Here is a 15,398-nt window from a genome sequence, read left to right as displayed (position 1 = left end):
CTAAAGCCAAGATCTTTGTAATAGGAGAGGGAAAAGAGAAATACAATTGCCTAAGGTCTGGAAAAAAATATATATTTTGAGAATACTGTGGATTTAATTTGTACTGCAGAAGTATCTTGACATTCATCTGTATTCGTCTTAACTAAATTAGATTTCTGTAACTAACCTGTGAACCTTTATTTTCTTGCTAGGAACTAACTTTCCTAAGATGTATAAGGCTTCTTTTTTCAACTTTAACAACAATTAAGCATAATTATAAATGGCCACGATGTGGGCTTTCCAAAGTATTTGAACTGAAACATTCATCTGATGTACTAAAATAGAAAACTTAGCATATTTCTTTGGCTTACATTTAATCAGCAAGTCCAAGGGCTAATCTGCAGGACTTGATTGTACCTATCCCTCAAAGGGAACAGTATCCAACATCCTCTTGTAGGCACCTCTAGGCCACCAAGATGACAATCTCTGCCTTTCTTTTCCTGCTCCATATCAAACATGTTTTCTAATTTGTGGTGGCATAAGCTGCTACAATTCACTTCCCTAGTAGAGAAATGCCTCCACTTCAATTGGCTGTGTCCTATATGGCAGGTACCTCCTCCCTTCCAATTATTGCTCATTCCATCTTCATTCTGTTTGGGGCTATTCCTTCTTTTGAAGAAATATCAATTAGTGACACATTCCTTGATTGAAATGTGAAACCCGGTGATTTGAGCAAGAGTTCTGTTAGCTGTCTGTTTTCTTTCCTGACCCAATAACTATGGATTTTTAATTTGTTTAACTGGTCCACAAGTACCAGTAACGCACCAGAATGCAACATGTCCACAGGAAGACTGAGGGTGGAGTAGGGTTTCATATAAAATATTTGTCAATGAAAATCACCTATCTTCAAAGACCTACCTACAGAAAGGAAATCACTTGGTACTTGATTTCTTGCAGGTATGAGAGATAAAATAGCCGAGGAATCTATAATCAATTGCTCTAGTTTGAAATAGGTATTTTTATTTTAGCTGTGCCAGATATATTCAGATATATCCAGAATTCTTGATTTTCATGGTCTTAAATGTTTTTAAAGCTTGTTGGGTTATCTGGGACAGTATTTTATCTTTAAATCATTTTCTGAGGCAGGAAGTATATATTCCTCTTTCGTCAAACGCAGAAGTCTATTATATTAACTCACAAGATTCATTTAGAATGTTATTTTATTCACAAAATGAAATCTTTACTACAATTCTAAATAAAGGGTTAGAAATGTTATTTTCCAACTTCTCAAAAGACACAGTAGATATTTATGTGGAAAAGTTAGATTTCCTCTCAAAGAACTTGGATAATGTATTTTCTTCCAAAAGATAAAATATATCAAACATAGCATCCACTGTATAGTTGTTTTTGCTGTTCATCCTGGAAGTTTCCAAATCTAATAAACAGAAGAAATTTATAACTTGACTTTCTATATTTATGGCCTCTCCTGAAGCTGTTGTTCCCAGATGGTAAAGAACATAGATTACATTCTGCCAAATTAGCTGGCAGCTCCTTTCAAAAAATTATTTGTTTCATTTGCCCTGTACAATCAATTGCTTTTACTTATACATTTGATTCAGTCATATTGAAACCTAAATTAAGTTTGCAGCTAGGGCTTTCTCTGATATATAAAAAAATAATTTGCCTCAATTAGTCATTAATAATCAACCTGTGGAATTAGTCTATTGTACTTAATTCACTTAACAGGTAGCACTGCAATTAATTACTTGTTTTAAGTTTTACTAGAGTTTAAATTCAAATTCAGCCTTCTCACCAAATGTCCAGCAAATTGCTGAGCATAAGAAAACTTGGAATTGCAATTGCAGGGGTACTTGAACAGCAAAATGTCATTTATCTTATAATATTAATGTAATGTAGATTTTCTCCTGATAATTAGCTTAAGTTTTTGTTTGTCATTAAATGCAGTAATAACTGTGAAAAGATACAATGCCTATCAGGGAGATATCTGCCTTAGTTGTCCTCATATAAGCTTAATATGCAATGTTAAATAAGATGGCCTTTATTTTTATTTGAGAATGGAAACAGGCATCACGTCTCTTGAGCCTCTTTCACTCATCCCCCTCCCAATATATTCCCACAGGACAATTCACTGAGATAAACCAGGGTAAGAAATCAACTTAGTTGAAACTATCCCTGGTCTATCAAGATCAGAAATGGGCAGTGTTTGGAGAGTTCGAAGTTATACAGTATTTTGAATTATCAACCTTTGAGGGTGCTACAGGGTCCACTGCATTATTATTACTATCTTGCTGTCTTACCCTAGTAATCTTCTCCTATAGTTTCTCAAACCCTGAAGTGGAAAGATGCAGGCAGGTGCAGGGGAAGTGCGAAGAACCTTTTAATTGTGTACACTGTTAAAATCAATCTGCTTTCCCTACTGTTTCACTGTGTTGTTTTCATTGGTCATTTGTCTTCATTTTAGTATTTGTATTTTTAGAGGAAGTGTATTTTTAAGATTACACTAAAGGGAGGTGAGATTCGGCTTCTCTCTGCCGCGGCATTCAGCATGGCTGCTTCTTTCCTCCTTCTCAGGCTCATACACACAGAGCAAACATGAGAAGGAGGTGAGAAGCAGCCAGGTTGAACGCTAGAAGACTTGGCTAGCCGAACTTTTCTGTCTGTTCTGTGGGCGTGGCTTGGTGGGTTGCCATGAGTGATGTCAAATTGGCCATGCCTACTCAGTCACGTGACCATGCCAACCAAGCCACACCCACAGAACCCGTAGGGGAAAAAATTGAATTTCACCACTGGTTTAGAACATTAATGGCTGTGTGTTGTGTTATTTTGAGGGAACAGCACATTTACACTGTTATACAAGCTTTATACTCACTGCTTTACATTTTAGTCAAGTGTCATTTCTTCAGTGTTGTCACACGGAAAGATATACTTAAATATTTACAAAATGTGAGGGAGTGTACTCACTTTTGTGACATACTGTATAATAAACTTGCTGGAGTTACCATCTATAAGAACAATCTTCCAGTTTTTTCCTACTTGTCTATCCATTAGTCCTAACAAGTGGATAGTAATCTTTAAAAGTATATATTAATGTATATTGATTGGCTATAATATATATGATTCTACTGAAATAACAAATGTGTGTGTGTGTATATATATATATATATAAAATTGGATGTCAGCTTCTGTTTCGCTATTTGCTTTCAGCTGCCATTGAAACGGGGAGGGGGGGCTGGTATTTGGGAGGGGAAGCTTTAGTACAGGAGAGATTGTAAAGTGGGAGTTTTTGTCTCACCATCTACTGCGCATGCTGGAGATTAGCGCTTGGTGTGGGTCAAGGTCAACCGTCCGCATACCTACCTGATGATGCTCCTTGAAGATGGAACTCACATGACACCTAAGGGATTTACAGATAGGACAGTAGGATGAGGGTTGCCAGGAGGAGAGGGTTGGTCACGTATTGATATGTATGATTTCACACGCTTTTGCCTCAGATCTTGCTTTGCTTAGCTACTATCTTTTCATAACCTGTAAAAGTACTCTTAATTCTGAAAAATGGAGTTAGGTGGTTTCTTTCTTGGTTACTGAGAGAGGCCGGCTTGACATTGGTATTTATCTGAATTTCTCAGAACCTTTCATAAGTATTTCCCCATGACAACAAACAACAAAAACATTGGAATGCTCAACCTTTCCCAGATGTCTTTAATAAGCATAATTAACTATTTGCTTACAGTGATGCAGATGCAGACTTTTAAATACGAATAAATTTCATATTTAACAATATGGTTCTCTATGCTTTGGAAGATCAATATTTCTATGTCAAGAAATCCTCATCCATACAATAAAAAACAAAATAAAAACAGAAATACTATAACAGCAGAACCTGACCATGAAACCAGAAAAATACAATTCCTAAAATCCCTTCTTAAGATGAACAGATGGTCTGTGAAGTATCTGAGATGCTGATATTACATAGTTCAAGATACCAAGAAGCAAAAGAGAAAGACATCACAGATGCTTGTTGATGTTTTTAGATAATGTATAATGGTTCTTTTTTCTTGGTTCTGAATAAAAACATCACAAGGAATTCAATAAAAACAACTGCACAGTATACAATTGTTACTTTAACTTGTTTAATCTGTAAACATAAATCTTTGCCACCTATCATCGAACAATGTTATAGACCAATACCCTAAATTAAGTCTTGAGAGATTCCACTTCATTTACATATTTGGCTATTTAAACCTGGATTACTCTGATTTAATCACTTTCTCTCAGTCTAACTTATTTTACAGATCATTAATGTAGGAGATAAAGTAATATTATATGGCCTTGAATTCCTTAGAGGAATGTGGCAAAATTGCTACACAAGAGACTATCACCAATTATTTTCATTGCTCTAAATGATGCCTTCAATACTTAATTTAATGATTTTTTTATTTACACCAAAATTACATATGCTAAATGGTTTGGTTTATGAAAGAAATAATAAACCTTGGTGTCATTTGTTCTTTCAGAATCCCATAGGTATTAGGGCTTCTGATATTCAGTGGCTGAGACATCTAAATCTTCAAAAGGGATGAGATAGCTCTATGTAAAAATTAAAATTGGTCAAGACTGTGTACAACAGTCAATTTAAAATTTTAATTCCATTTTAATACCTTACTCCATTTTGTTAACATTTTTGATTCAAAGACTGAGTTTTCTACCACTGGTAAAAATGTCAGGTTATAATTATATTTCTTGTTTGCTTACTAATGTGCAAAACAATCTTGCCTCTGAGATTTCTTTGTGTTTCCTTCTCTAGTGTATTCTTCACAAGACTACATTTAGCTTCAGGTTATTAATGAGAAAATGAAAATGTATTTCATGATGAAAAACAGTTTCACCACACTTTTATTTCTTTCAAGAAACTTTCTACATTAAGAAAAAAGAAAACAGAACATTATAGTGATCAGCTCCTAAGACTCTATTCTCACTGAATAGACTATCTATTCCTACTGATATAACCATAGTAAAATGCTGCAATCAAAGACAAGTGTTTATGAAAACTACAAACAGTACAATGATTGCACCTGTATCCTAGCACTAAGTTCCCTTTGAACTAAATACAAACAGCTTTAAAATATTTAAATATTGACTTCAGACAATCTAGACTTATTGTGATTTTAGCTGATTAGAAATGACCTACTCCAAATATTATTAAGTCAATGTGCAGTACAAAGAGTTGAAATCGTTAATTTCTTACTAGGTTCATCTTAGCATTTTAAAAATATTATTCCGCAATAAATACTTTTGTGGGAAAATGTATATAGGCCTCTTCCAAAGAACGCATGTATTGTGTCTCTGTGTACATTTTTTTTCTGGATAAAGTGTCACATTTCGCATTTTTGCCAGGATCAGTATCCAGGATTACCACTCATGAGGTGTTCTACCACTAACAGGGAAAATAATATTAATTGCCATGATTCAGTATGCAATTACCCTGGAGAAAATTAACCAACGCATGCAAAATAAACTGCAATGATGCAAAAAATGTAATATGCTCCATGAAGTCACAATGCAACCCCCTTTTTATATTTACATCCTGATGTAAAAGGAAATCACATGAAGCTTACATATTCATCATTTTCCCCGAGTCTTCCTACAGATACCCACGCATCAAATACAGCAAGATTTCTACAAACGTTTCTACAAAAACTTTGTAGAAAATACATATAGAATTAATATTGTACAAACTTACAATGTACAGCCAGATCTGTAAAAAAAACTAATACAAGAAATTAATTCAGAAAAACACAAATAAAATGCAGAATAATGAAAAGGGAGTTGAGGAGTCAAGAGAATAATTTGTCTGAATGATACAGGAAATTAAAGAGATTAACTGTTAACCAGAAAGATACAAGTTTTAGCAAGTCCTCTGGGAAAGATTTTTAATAAATAGATAATCAAATATTCTTGGCATCCTTTTATAACCACAACATAAAAGAACATTGGCAGCAACAGACTTATTTTTTCGATTCCTCAAAGACAAAATTATTCATTGAATGAAATATTGTTAAATCAACCTGTTACATTAGCATATTAAAGCAAACAAACACCATAAATCTACAGCATTTGTAAACCGTTAATATGTGCAAATTTGAGGGACTCTTAATAACCTGAAAGGTTACATAAAGATAGAAGAGAGCAAGACTTATCAACTGTAGTTCTCAGATGCTATGATAAACCTAGAATGGCTAAATTGACAGCTCTTATTAGAGAAAAGAAATTAATCGATTTAATGATGACCCCCTTTGGAAATTTTGCATGAAACAGCAAAAAAAATACAATTATGATATACTTGGATTTGATTATTAGAAAAAAATGAGAGAAAAATGGACTGTTATGTTGTAGCCTTAGAGTAAGAGTTTAATTTAAATTTATGCTTGTAACTGTTGTAAAGAAAAATCAGAAGCCATTTATGTTTTCTTTCTTTCTTTTCTTTCTACGCTTATGCCTTTTTTGTCTTTCTTTCTTTACTCATTTTCTTTTTCTTCATTATTACTTTCTGTTATTCTTCCCTGTGTAAAATTTAACTAAAGTATCTGATGCTGTAACAGCTAGGTATGATTATACTAATTCTCCAGAGAAAAATTAAGTATAAGAATCTTTTTCATAACCAACTGACAAAGGACTAAAAAAGGAATACTTGAATGTAACTACAGAAACATCTCACAGGTGTCAGGCTATATGAATATATTCATTCAACTGATCGTGCATTATATCAACTTTCAACTATATGGGCATGTCCCTTACACAAAATGCAAAATTCAGTGTCTCTATAAATCATTTAGATTGAATCTTTTCTAGAAAGTGGAAGCTAGAATCAATATTAGAATAGTCGAAATTTAATTAGGTAAGTTTGGATGCAATAAGTTTTAAAACAGTTATGTTGTAACACAGAAAGATGTCTTTTGTCAATTGCCTGCTTTCACCATTCAGTGTCTAGAAAGATATTCCATAATATTTAAGGTTTATTCACTTCTGTGAATTTTTGTAAATGTATGCATCATAAGTCCTAAAAACTATTATGTGGTTAAAAATAAACTAAGCAATAGTGCTGTATCACAGGCAAGAAATAACAAATTCTTACAAAAGACATCTTAGTAAAAATGCAACTCATAAATCAAAGAACTGAAGATGGTTGTTTAGAAAGAAATCAAAAGGGGATTAGAATTGAGTCTGGCAAAAACAGAGCTCAAGATCTTCTGCCCATATATAACATGGCTCAATGTTTGGTTGCAGAAAAACAATTATTTGTGGAAGTTAATTTTATTATGGAGGAAATGAGATCCATTTCTCCGCTGGCTACCTGAACGGCAATAATGATCCATAGCACAGTGATCTAGTTTGATAGTAATGCATTATAGGCACATTTACAAGATGGTATTATATGTAGAATGAAGTAAGCATTTGTATACTTATAATAGTTATAGTTAAAATCAAAGTTATGTAAGACAGACATATAAACAATGATTGTAATTATATACCTCTATTAATCCATCCATCCACTCACCCACCTACCAACAAACCATCTGCTATACAACTTTCTTTGTAATTATGGTGGTATTAAAAGAATTTGAACAATGTGAAGAATGGCAATGATTGGGTAGTTATTATAGTGGCCTTCTTTGTGACTGAATCCTTGCTAAAAAAAGTAGAATATAATAGCATGTTTCCTATATTTCTTTATATATTTTCTCCTTTCTATTACCAATCAGTCAGGAAATCTAAAGTCCAGTTTAAAAATAATAAAATCTCACACAATTTAATATATGAGCCCAGAGTTAACAATCTGATATATGACCCAGGCACATACATGAAGCACCTCACCTATTTGCTTATAGCCCAATTTATTTTTAATTTGGGGGGGTTACTAAAGTCATTATAGAATTGTATGTTATCAAATATGAATGGAAATACTGATTCTAGTGTGATAGAAGATTTATTTCCAATGTACCCTAGGAGCAATGGTTGCTACTGTGTTTCCCCAAAAATAAGGGTCTTATTTTCTTTTGACCCCCAAAATAAGCGCTTGGCCTTATTTTCGGGGAGGGCTTATTATTTTTGAGATGCAGGAGGCGTTGAGCGTGGTCACCTCATGGCTATTCCTGTGTTGCAATATTTTCAGGGAAGGCTTATTTTCGGGGAGGGCTTATTTTAGCGCATGCACTCAAAAGCCTGATTGGGCTTATTATCTGGGGAGGTCTTATTTTCAGGGAAACAGGGTATCTCAAAGTTAATCTGCATCAGCATTTCTCCACGTAAAACTTAATAGAGCAGCTTGTCCCACTATTCACTTGTGGGCAGGGGCAAAATGGTGGCTGCAAGACAAACTGCTCTGTTTTGTTGCCTTAATGAGGTAAGTGAGGATGAGTGGGTGGGGCCTGGTGGAGTGAGAATCAGGCCTAAGGCCAGCAGGGAGCTATGGGGGAAAGGAAATGGTTATGGGGACCTGGGGGCAAACAAAGGCAGGGGGCGCTGCAGCATATCTGTGGTCGGCTTTAAGGGTGAATGATCATGGGGGCACTGTTATCAGCTGTAACTTTGGGACTGGGCTTAACTTGCTTTTGGTGTCCGCTGTAATTTTTAACATTTAATAAATGTGTGAAATAGCCTCTTTGTCATATCTTAGTCCTGCCAGACGGCTACACTTCACGTAATGGAGATAGCATTGCCAAGCTGCAAGGATGTTAACATTAGCATTAAAAACATATTTGTAATTTAGAAAAAAAGATTGAATAATTGTGAAGGGAGTACATGGTTTCAAAATGCAAAAAAGGAAGGCAAGTTAAAGTTCAGCACCTTTCCATTTGAAAGCATACCTCAAAATGAACAAGATGTCTTCTCACATATTCGAAGCATTGACTCCCAAAATAAACCCTTCAAAGATGAGGGTTTGAGAAGGCAGTGTTTATTCAAAATGTAGGAAGAGTTAGCAAAAATGCCTTTAAAAGGACCAATTTTATTGATGGCTTCTGTGATGCGAATGTACACTTCGGAAAACATCTTGATATATTACTGTCATAGCAGAAGCTGTTTCAGCATCATTGGATGATAACTGGTCATTTACCAGCATGAGCAGAATACATGAAATATGCAAGTAAAAATAACTATGCAGGGCTTCCTGCTGCATTTTATATTGTATTGCTGTTACAATAAAGCTTCTTAAATTGATTAGCTTAGTTGATGTGATGTGGTACAATGGAATTCACTTGCTCAGGCGGCTGGATAGTTTTCAACAAACAGGCAAAAATGTGCAACGAATCAGTTCAGAAGTAGTCACATGAAATGGAGCTAAAGATTGGGAAGACACAGAAAAGGCAGAGAACCCTAAGACAAAGAAGAAATATGGAGTGTAAGCAAGGGGACAAAGAGAAATCTGAACCGGAGGGCAGATGACATACATGGTTCTTCTATAGAACGGTTTAATGGTAGGGTTCCAAAACTAAAGTCCCTCCCCCCAAAAATAGAAAGCTGGACAGTATCAATTTGTTTTTGTCTAATTGAAACATGGAGAACACTAACAATCAATTTGTGCTACTTCTGACTGACAGACACTAGAGCAGTGGCCCCCAACCTTTTGGGCACCAGGCACCAGTTTCGTGGAGACAGGTTTCCACGGACCGGAGGGGGGCGTGGTTATGTGTGCTGCCTGCATCCAATGGACAGAGCTTCGTTTGTTTGCGCCAGTTGCTGGCAAAGAATATTAATTCTGTCAATATGTTGAGAATGAGTGGGCGCACTATAAAATGTTGTCAATGGATAAGAATAAGAGTGGAATATAGAAACAGGTGTTTTCATTAAGAGGGGATGGATCACATGTTCCTGCCTTGGATTTGCATATTTTGAGCAAAACAGATGAACAGTTTTATTTTTGCAAAACTTCTGTTGGAGTCTGGACTGGAATCATTTAGATGAACTTTGAAATCCAAAAACTGAGAATGGTACAAATAGTCCTCAATTTACATCATTTGTTTAGTGACCATTCAAATTTACAACTGCATTAAAAATGTGACTTATGACCGTTTTTCAGAGTTATGACCTTTGCAGCGTCTCCATGATCATGTGATCAAAATTCATATCCTTGGCAACTGGTTCATATTTATGACCGATGCTGTGTGCCAAAGTCATGTGATCCCCTTTCATGACCTTCTGCCAAGCAAAGTCAATGGGGAAACCAGATTCACTTAAGAACCAGTTACTAACTTATTAATTGCAGTGAGTCACTTAACAACTGGGGCAAGAAAAGTCATAAAATGTGGCAAAACTCACTTAACAAATGTCTCACTTAACAACGTAAATTTTGGGTTCAATTGTGTTCTTAAGTCGAGGATTACCTGTATTGAAGAAAGTTGAAACACAGCACCAAACTAATTTCAGCAACTATTGTATGATGAATCATAGACTACTCTTATCTATACTATAATGTTCAAATATGCTTAGTTTTATTTTTTTGTGTTGCCCTACCCAATGGAGAATTTGGCCTCCTTCCTTTTGGATGGATTAACTGTTTTCATCTGTTCTGTTTTCACAAGAGTGAGAATTAGGTCTTGCCAACTGTACGGATTCACTCACAATTCCACATCATACTCTATTAATCTGTAAATATGAAGAGGCTGTTGTCTGTATGCAATTCAGGTAGGAGGGAATGAAGGGGCCATGGTTATGATACATGAAAGAGGCATTTGAAGAGTGGACCAATGAAAAGAAGTGGCCAGGAAAAAGCAGTTTGGAGGTTGTACTGGTAGTGCTTGATTTAGGACCACAATGGTGTCTAAAATTTCCATGGCTAACCAAGTTAAGTGAGTTTTGCCCCATTGTATGACCTTTCTCACCACAGTTGCGAAATGAATCGTTGCAGTTAAGTTAATAACACCGTTGTTAAGTGAATCTGGCTTCCCCATTTACTGTGCTTGTCAGATCGGAAAAGATGACCACATGACTCCGAGACACTGCAATCGTCATAAACAGGAACCAGTTGACAAGTGTCCAACTTTTGATCATGTGAACACAGGGATGCTGCAACGGTCATGAAGTGTGAAAATGGTCCTAAGTTTTTTTTCAGTACTATAACTTTGAATGGTCACTAAACTAATAAGCCAAGGGCTACTTATATACTACAAGGAGGGACGGAGAGTTAAAGATTTGTAGAAAAAAAGAGTTGTTAGTGCATGATGTTTTTTAATTGTAGCCACAATATTACGAGAGTAGTCTCGGGGCAAAAAAGAATGGGGGAAGGAAAAAAGGGAAGAGAAGGAGGACGGAAGAAAGCAATCACTAATTCTTCTCTGATAGCTCCAAAGTACAGGCTGACACGCTCGAGGCTTATGGGGAATGAGCATATTACAATAAGATTGTAGGGCAACAAGGGGATCAATGGATGGGAGTGAAATTGCTCTCCAGAGCACCGCATCCGTTTCCTTCTCCTCCCCCGCCCAGGCCCGGCAGTGCTAGGCGCTGCGCCCTCACCCGCTTGTTGCGGTCCGTCTCCCTCACGTCCTCGTCCTGGAGCCCCTGCCGGATGAGCGCCCGCACGACGGCGGCGTTGTTGGTACAGCAAGCGCGGAAGAGACTGAGCTGCTGCTTGCTGTCGGAAAGTTCCGATTCGTCCTCCTCCTCGTCGTCGTCCTCTTGGGGCGGGTAGAAAGAGTCGTCTGAAGCGATGCTCCGCGTGTCCGGGAGATCCGAGAAGTCTTCATACTCCTCGTCCTCCTCCTTATCGTCCCACTCCTCCTGCTCGCCTTCGCCCTCTCCGCTCGCTCGCTCTTCGGGGATTGGATCAATCCTGCCGCTACCACCGGGACTCACTCCCCCCTCCGCCTTCTCGGCTCCCGGTGCTCCGAGCGACTCTACTTGCAGCTGCGTCTCCGCGGCGGGGCTCCGGCTTTCTCGGCCCTCTTTCCTACCCCCGGACAGAAGCACCATCGTCGTTTCCCGCCAAGGGGAACGCGAGGTCCTGAGCTCTCGCCTCCTTGTAGCGCTTATCTCCTGAAGCCAAAGGACGCCCGGGTAATCCCCCGCCTCCCGCCCAATTGCATAAATTTCGATGGATAAACGCGGAGATCCTGAGGGAATGTCCAGGAGGAAAGAATGAGGGTTGGGTGGCAACATACAGTCACCCTCCCACCTTAGCTGAATAGCCCTGACCATTCACAGCAAAGTCACGCTTATCTCGGGGAAGAGGGGGGACGGGACACTGCTATACAGTAGTGCGTAAAGAAGGCGGGGTGGGCAGATCAGTAGTTCACCGCACGGTAAAAGATTAGATCTTTGGGGTGGGGGGGGGGAGGTCCTTCCGTGTACGCCGTACACAGAATAGAAAATGCAGCTCAAGGGAGAAGAGAATCCACCGCAGGTATCATCCCAGCACAGGACGGGAGTGGGGGAAGAGGATTCGGTCCTGCCGCAATGACTTTCCAAAAACTTTTCCCCGTGTATTTAACTGGAATCTTGAAATTCTGATCAAATCTACCCGTCCTCCCCCAATAAATCGCGGAAATGTCTTCACCCCGTGCGAAAGGTCTTTAAAAGCAAGTCTTTTCCTGTCCCCGCAGTTAAACGTTTGTAAAAGTTAAAAAAAAGCGGGAATGGGAATTTCTTGTCACATATTGGAACTGGAAGCAAGGCACATTAAGATTCCGTCTAAGGCTTCCCAGAATTTGAGAAAGACGATTCTTGTCCGAGTCATCGGATAGCATTTAAGCATTACGCTTGCTGCATCTGCTTCCTATCTACTAACGCTTTCGGCAATATTAGTAAAATGTCACGAGGTGCCTGCCAAAAGTTTTTCCAACAGGGGAAACTCCAGAGTCGGGGTTTTTTTTGAGAAGAGGTTTTAAAAAAACCACCCAAGCAAGTGATTTGCTGGCAAACAGCAGCAGCAATAATTATTTGCTTGCTGGTTCCCATCCTTATTCGCTTGGGGTGGAGAATTGGCAGAAACTCGACAGACGCTATCTATAGTAAAATAACAACAATACACTTTAAAACTATCTGATTTCCAGTTGCATAAAGTTTAGGCATCCTGAGAACAGTTTTTCCATATCGCCATTTCCCTTCAAATAATTTTGCATTGTTTTGTAACCTCCTTTATCCATTCAAGGTCGATAAAAAGGGGTCAAAAAGAGGCAGCGATTACCAATACAGCCACCGATCAATCCTATTGTACGACATTGCAATAGGAATCCTATTGCACAACAAGTAAAGAGGGCAGAAGAGGGCAGAGACTGACACATTGAGAAAAGTCCTGCAATCATGACTCCTAATTGGATCAGTAGAAGATGAAAACTCGAGTTTAGCATGTTGACATCAGGCACATTTTTGCAAACCAATTTACATGCAGCTATAATCCAGGTTAGTTTGGAGGCTGTACGCCTCGGACAAAAAAAAGGTAACCTAGAGGCCAGCCATAAGACTTCTGAGTACTTTTCAATGCCCAAGCTTCTCCATACATTCTTCCCACTGCAGAACTTTGCCAACGCATTTTATATCGCTAATCTGTTAGCCTCGCACTCGGAACAGCAAATGTGATAAAAACAAGCAGCAAAAGATTTAAAATAGGGTTAAAAGGGTTGATTAAAATAATTTTGAAAGGATTCCATGGAACTTGCAGAGAGAATGGCTAAACTGGGACGACATACGAATGCCTGCACATTTAAGGATACAACTCCAATGTTTAAAATAGGTAGCTAAGAAGTTAAGGAGTGGAAAATCCATCTGCTAATTGTAATCACTCTGCCCAGAAAGTGACATATAATGTATTCACATCTGAAGTAATAAAGGCCTTTAAGTCATGGCTTTTATTGTTGAAAAGTTAATTCTTTATTAAGCCTGATAAAGAAGCTAGAATAGAGTTCATGTGCCTTGTAGCATTTTTTAAATTAAAACAATAAAGAAGCTACAAGCGTGTGGAACTTTTCTGAAAGACAAACCGCCTGATTAAAAACTTAAGAGGAACAAATGGCTTTGTTGCAAGATAGTTGTTTCAAGCACAGCTATTTAATAGGATTATAGTTTTAAATTCCAGTAATCTGTTCTACTCATGCTGAATTTGAATGATCTATCTTTAGTACAGTGTCTGTCAGTAATCCAGTAGGTAGGTTTTTCCTGCAAACTGGCATAGATGCTTCTTTTCTCTGCTGCTCAGGAATGACAGAAGGCAATTCCCACTAATGCACACAAAGCAATACTGCATTTTAATTATTAATATTCAAAAAGTTGTTGAACTGATATCGGACAAGTATTGGCATTTAATCAGTATCCCCTTGAAAATATTTGATGGAATATAATCACAACTGATTTCAAAGGAAATGTGGGGAAAAATCAGTACTTGGGTGAAAATTCAACATGTCAGGCCAACAATTCCCAAACTGGTCTACTAGGAAGTCAATAGCAGCCTTCTCAATTTAGGAGGCTGGGTCTACTTGCTCCTGAGCCTTTTGTCTTTTCCTGTTCAGCTGGCCAGGCCAAAGCCGCTTGATAATTCAACAGGCTGTCTCCCCATGCTCCCTGCTTGTTAGCTAGCCAGACCCTGGTCACTATCTGAGTCCAGCCCTATCCCTGCTTACCAACAGTTAGCTGTTTCTTGAGAATCTTAAGGTCTGAATGGTGAATGTTCTCTGTAGAGACTCCAACTTCGGAACAGTCTGCTATATGTGAGGAGGGTGGCTCCTATTCTCATGGACTTCCAGAAGCTTGTGAAAAACCTGAGTTTTCCAGGGGACCTTTGGAAGATTAATTCTGCATGGAACCATCAGTATAATAATACTTTTACATAAATTGCATTAATTAATATTTGCAGCACTGTTCTTTTTGTTCTATAATTGGATTGTGTAAAATGCCTGAGGCAGTAAATTGATCCAAAAAATAAGGCCAAATCAGAGGCCAAAAAGAGGTTTCATTGAAATGTGTAGGATAATACAGATAGCCATGTGAATATTAGCGTTCAGAAAACTTATAATAATGACCTAAGCCTTAAATGCATTTACTGATTCTAAATACACATTTGCAACACTGGACCAGTACATTTGTTCTAAAAATTGGTAAGGGGTACATAAAATACTTAATTTTTAATATTTTGGTGCTGATTTTAATGAAAAGGCCTTTAAATAGGGAGACTATTTAAATAGTGACTTGAAGGCACACAAAGGAGTACTATCTAGCTACAGTTTTTTGATAATTTTTTGTTTCTATTTTTCCTTTTAAGTACCGTATTTTTCAGACTATAAGACGCTCCAGATTATAAGACGTACCTAGCTTTTGGGGAGGAAAACAAGAAAAAAATTCTGCCTCCCAGCAATTTGACTCCTTGCAGCAAACAGCCTGGTCAGCTTCAGCACAGCTTGATTTAGCACGAG

General features: G+C 37.7%; 1 protein-coding gene across 1 annotated transcript in view; it reads right to left on the bottom strand.

Annotated features, from left to right (window-relative positions):
* Positions 1-11,967, bottom strand: part of ANKRD33B (ankyrin repeat domain 33B) — a gene marked incomplete at its 5' end in the record, with an annotated part of 31,912 nt that extends 19,945 nt beyond the window's left edge. The window contains one exon of the mRNA XM_081953114.1: positions 11,512-11,967. Coding sequence (XP_081809240.1) covers positions 11,512-11,967 — 456 coding nt within the window. The remainder of the gene's footprint in view (positions 1-11,511) is intronic.
* Positions 11,968-15,398: the final 3,431 nt, after the last annotated feature.

Source organism: Natrix helvetica (genome assembly GCF_964273705.1).
Source record: "Natrix helvetica genome assembly, chromosome: 4".
Classification (NCBI taxonomy): domain Eukaryota; kingdom Metazoa; phylum Chordata; class Lepidosauria; order Squamata; family Natricidae; genus Natrix; species Natrix helvetica.
Note: the sequence above shows the minus strand (reverse complement) of the source record. Positions and strands in the feature narration are given on the sequence as shown.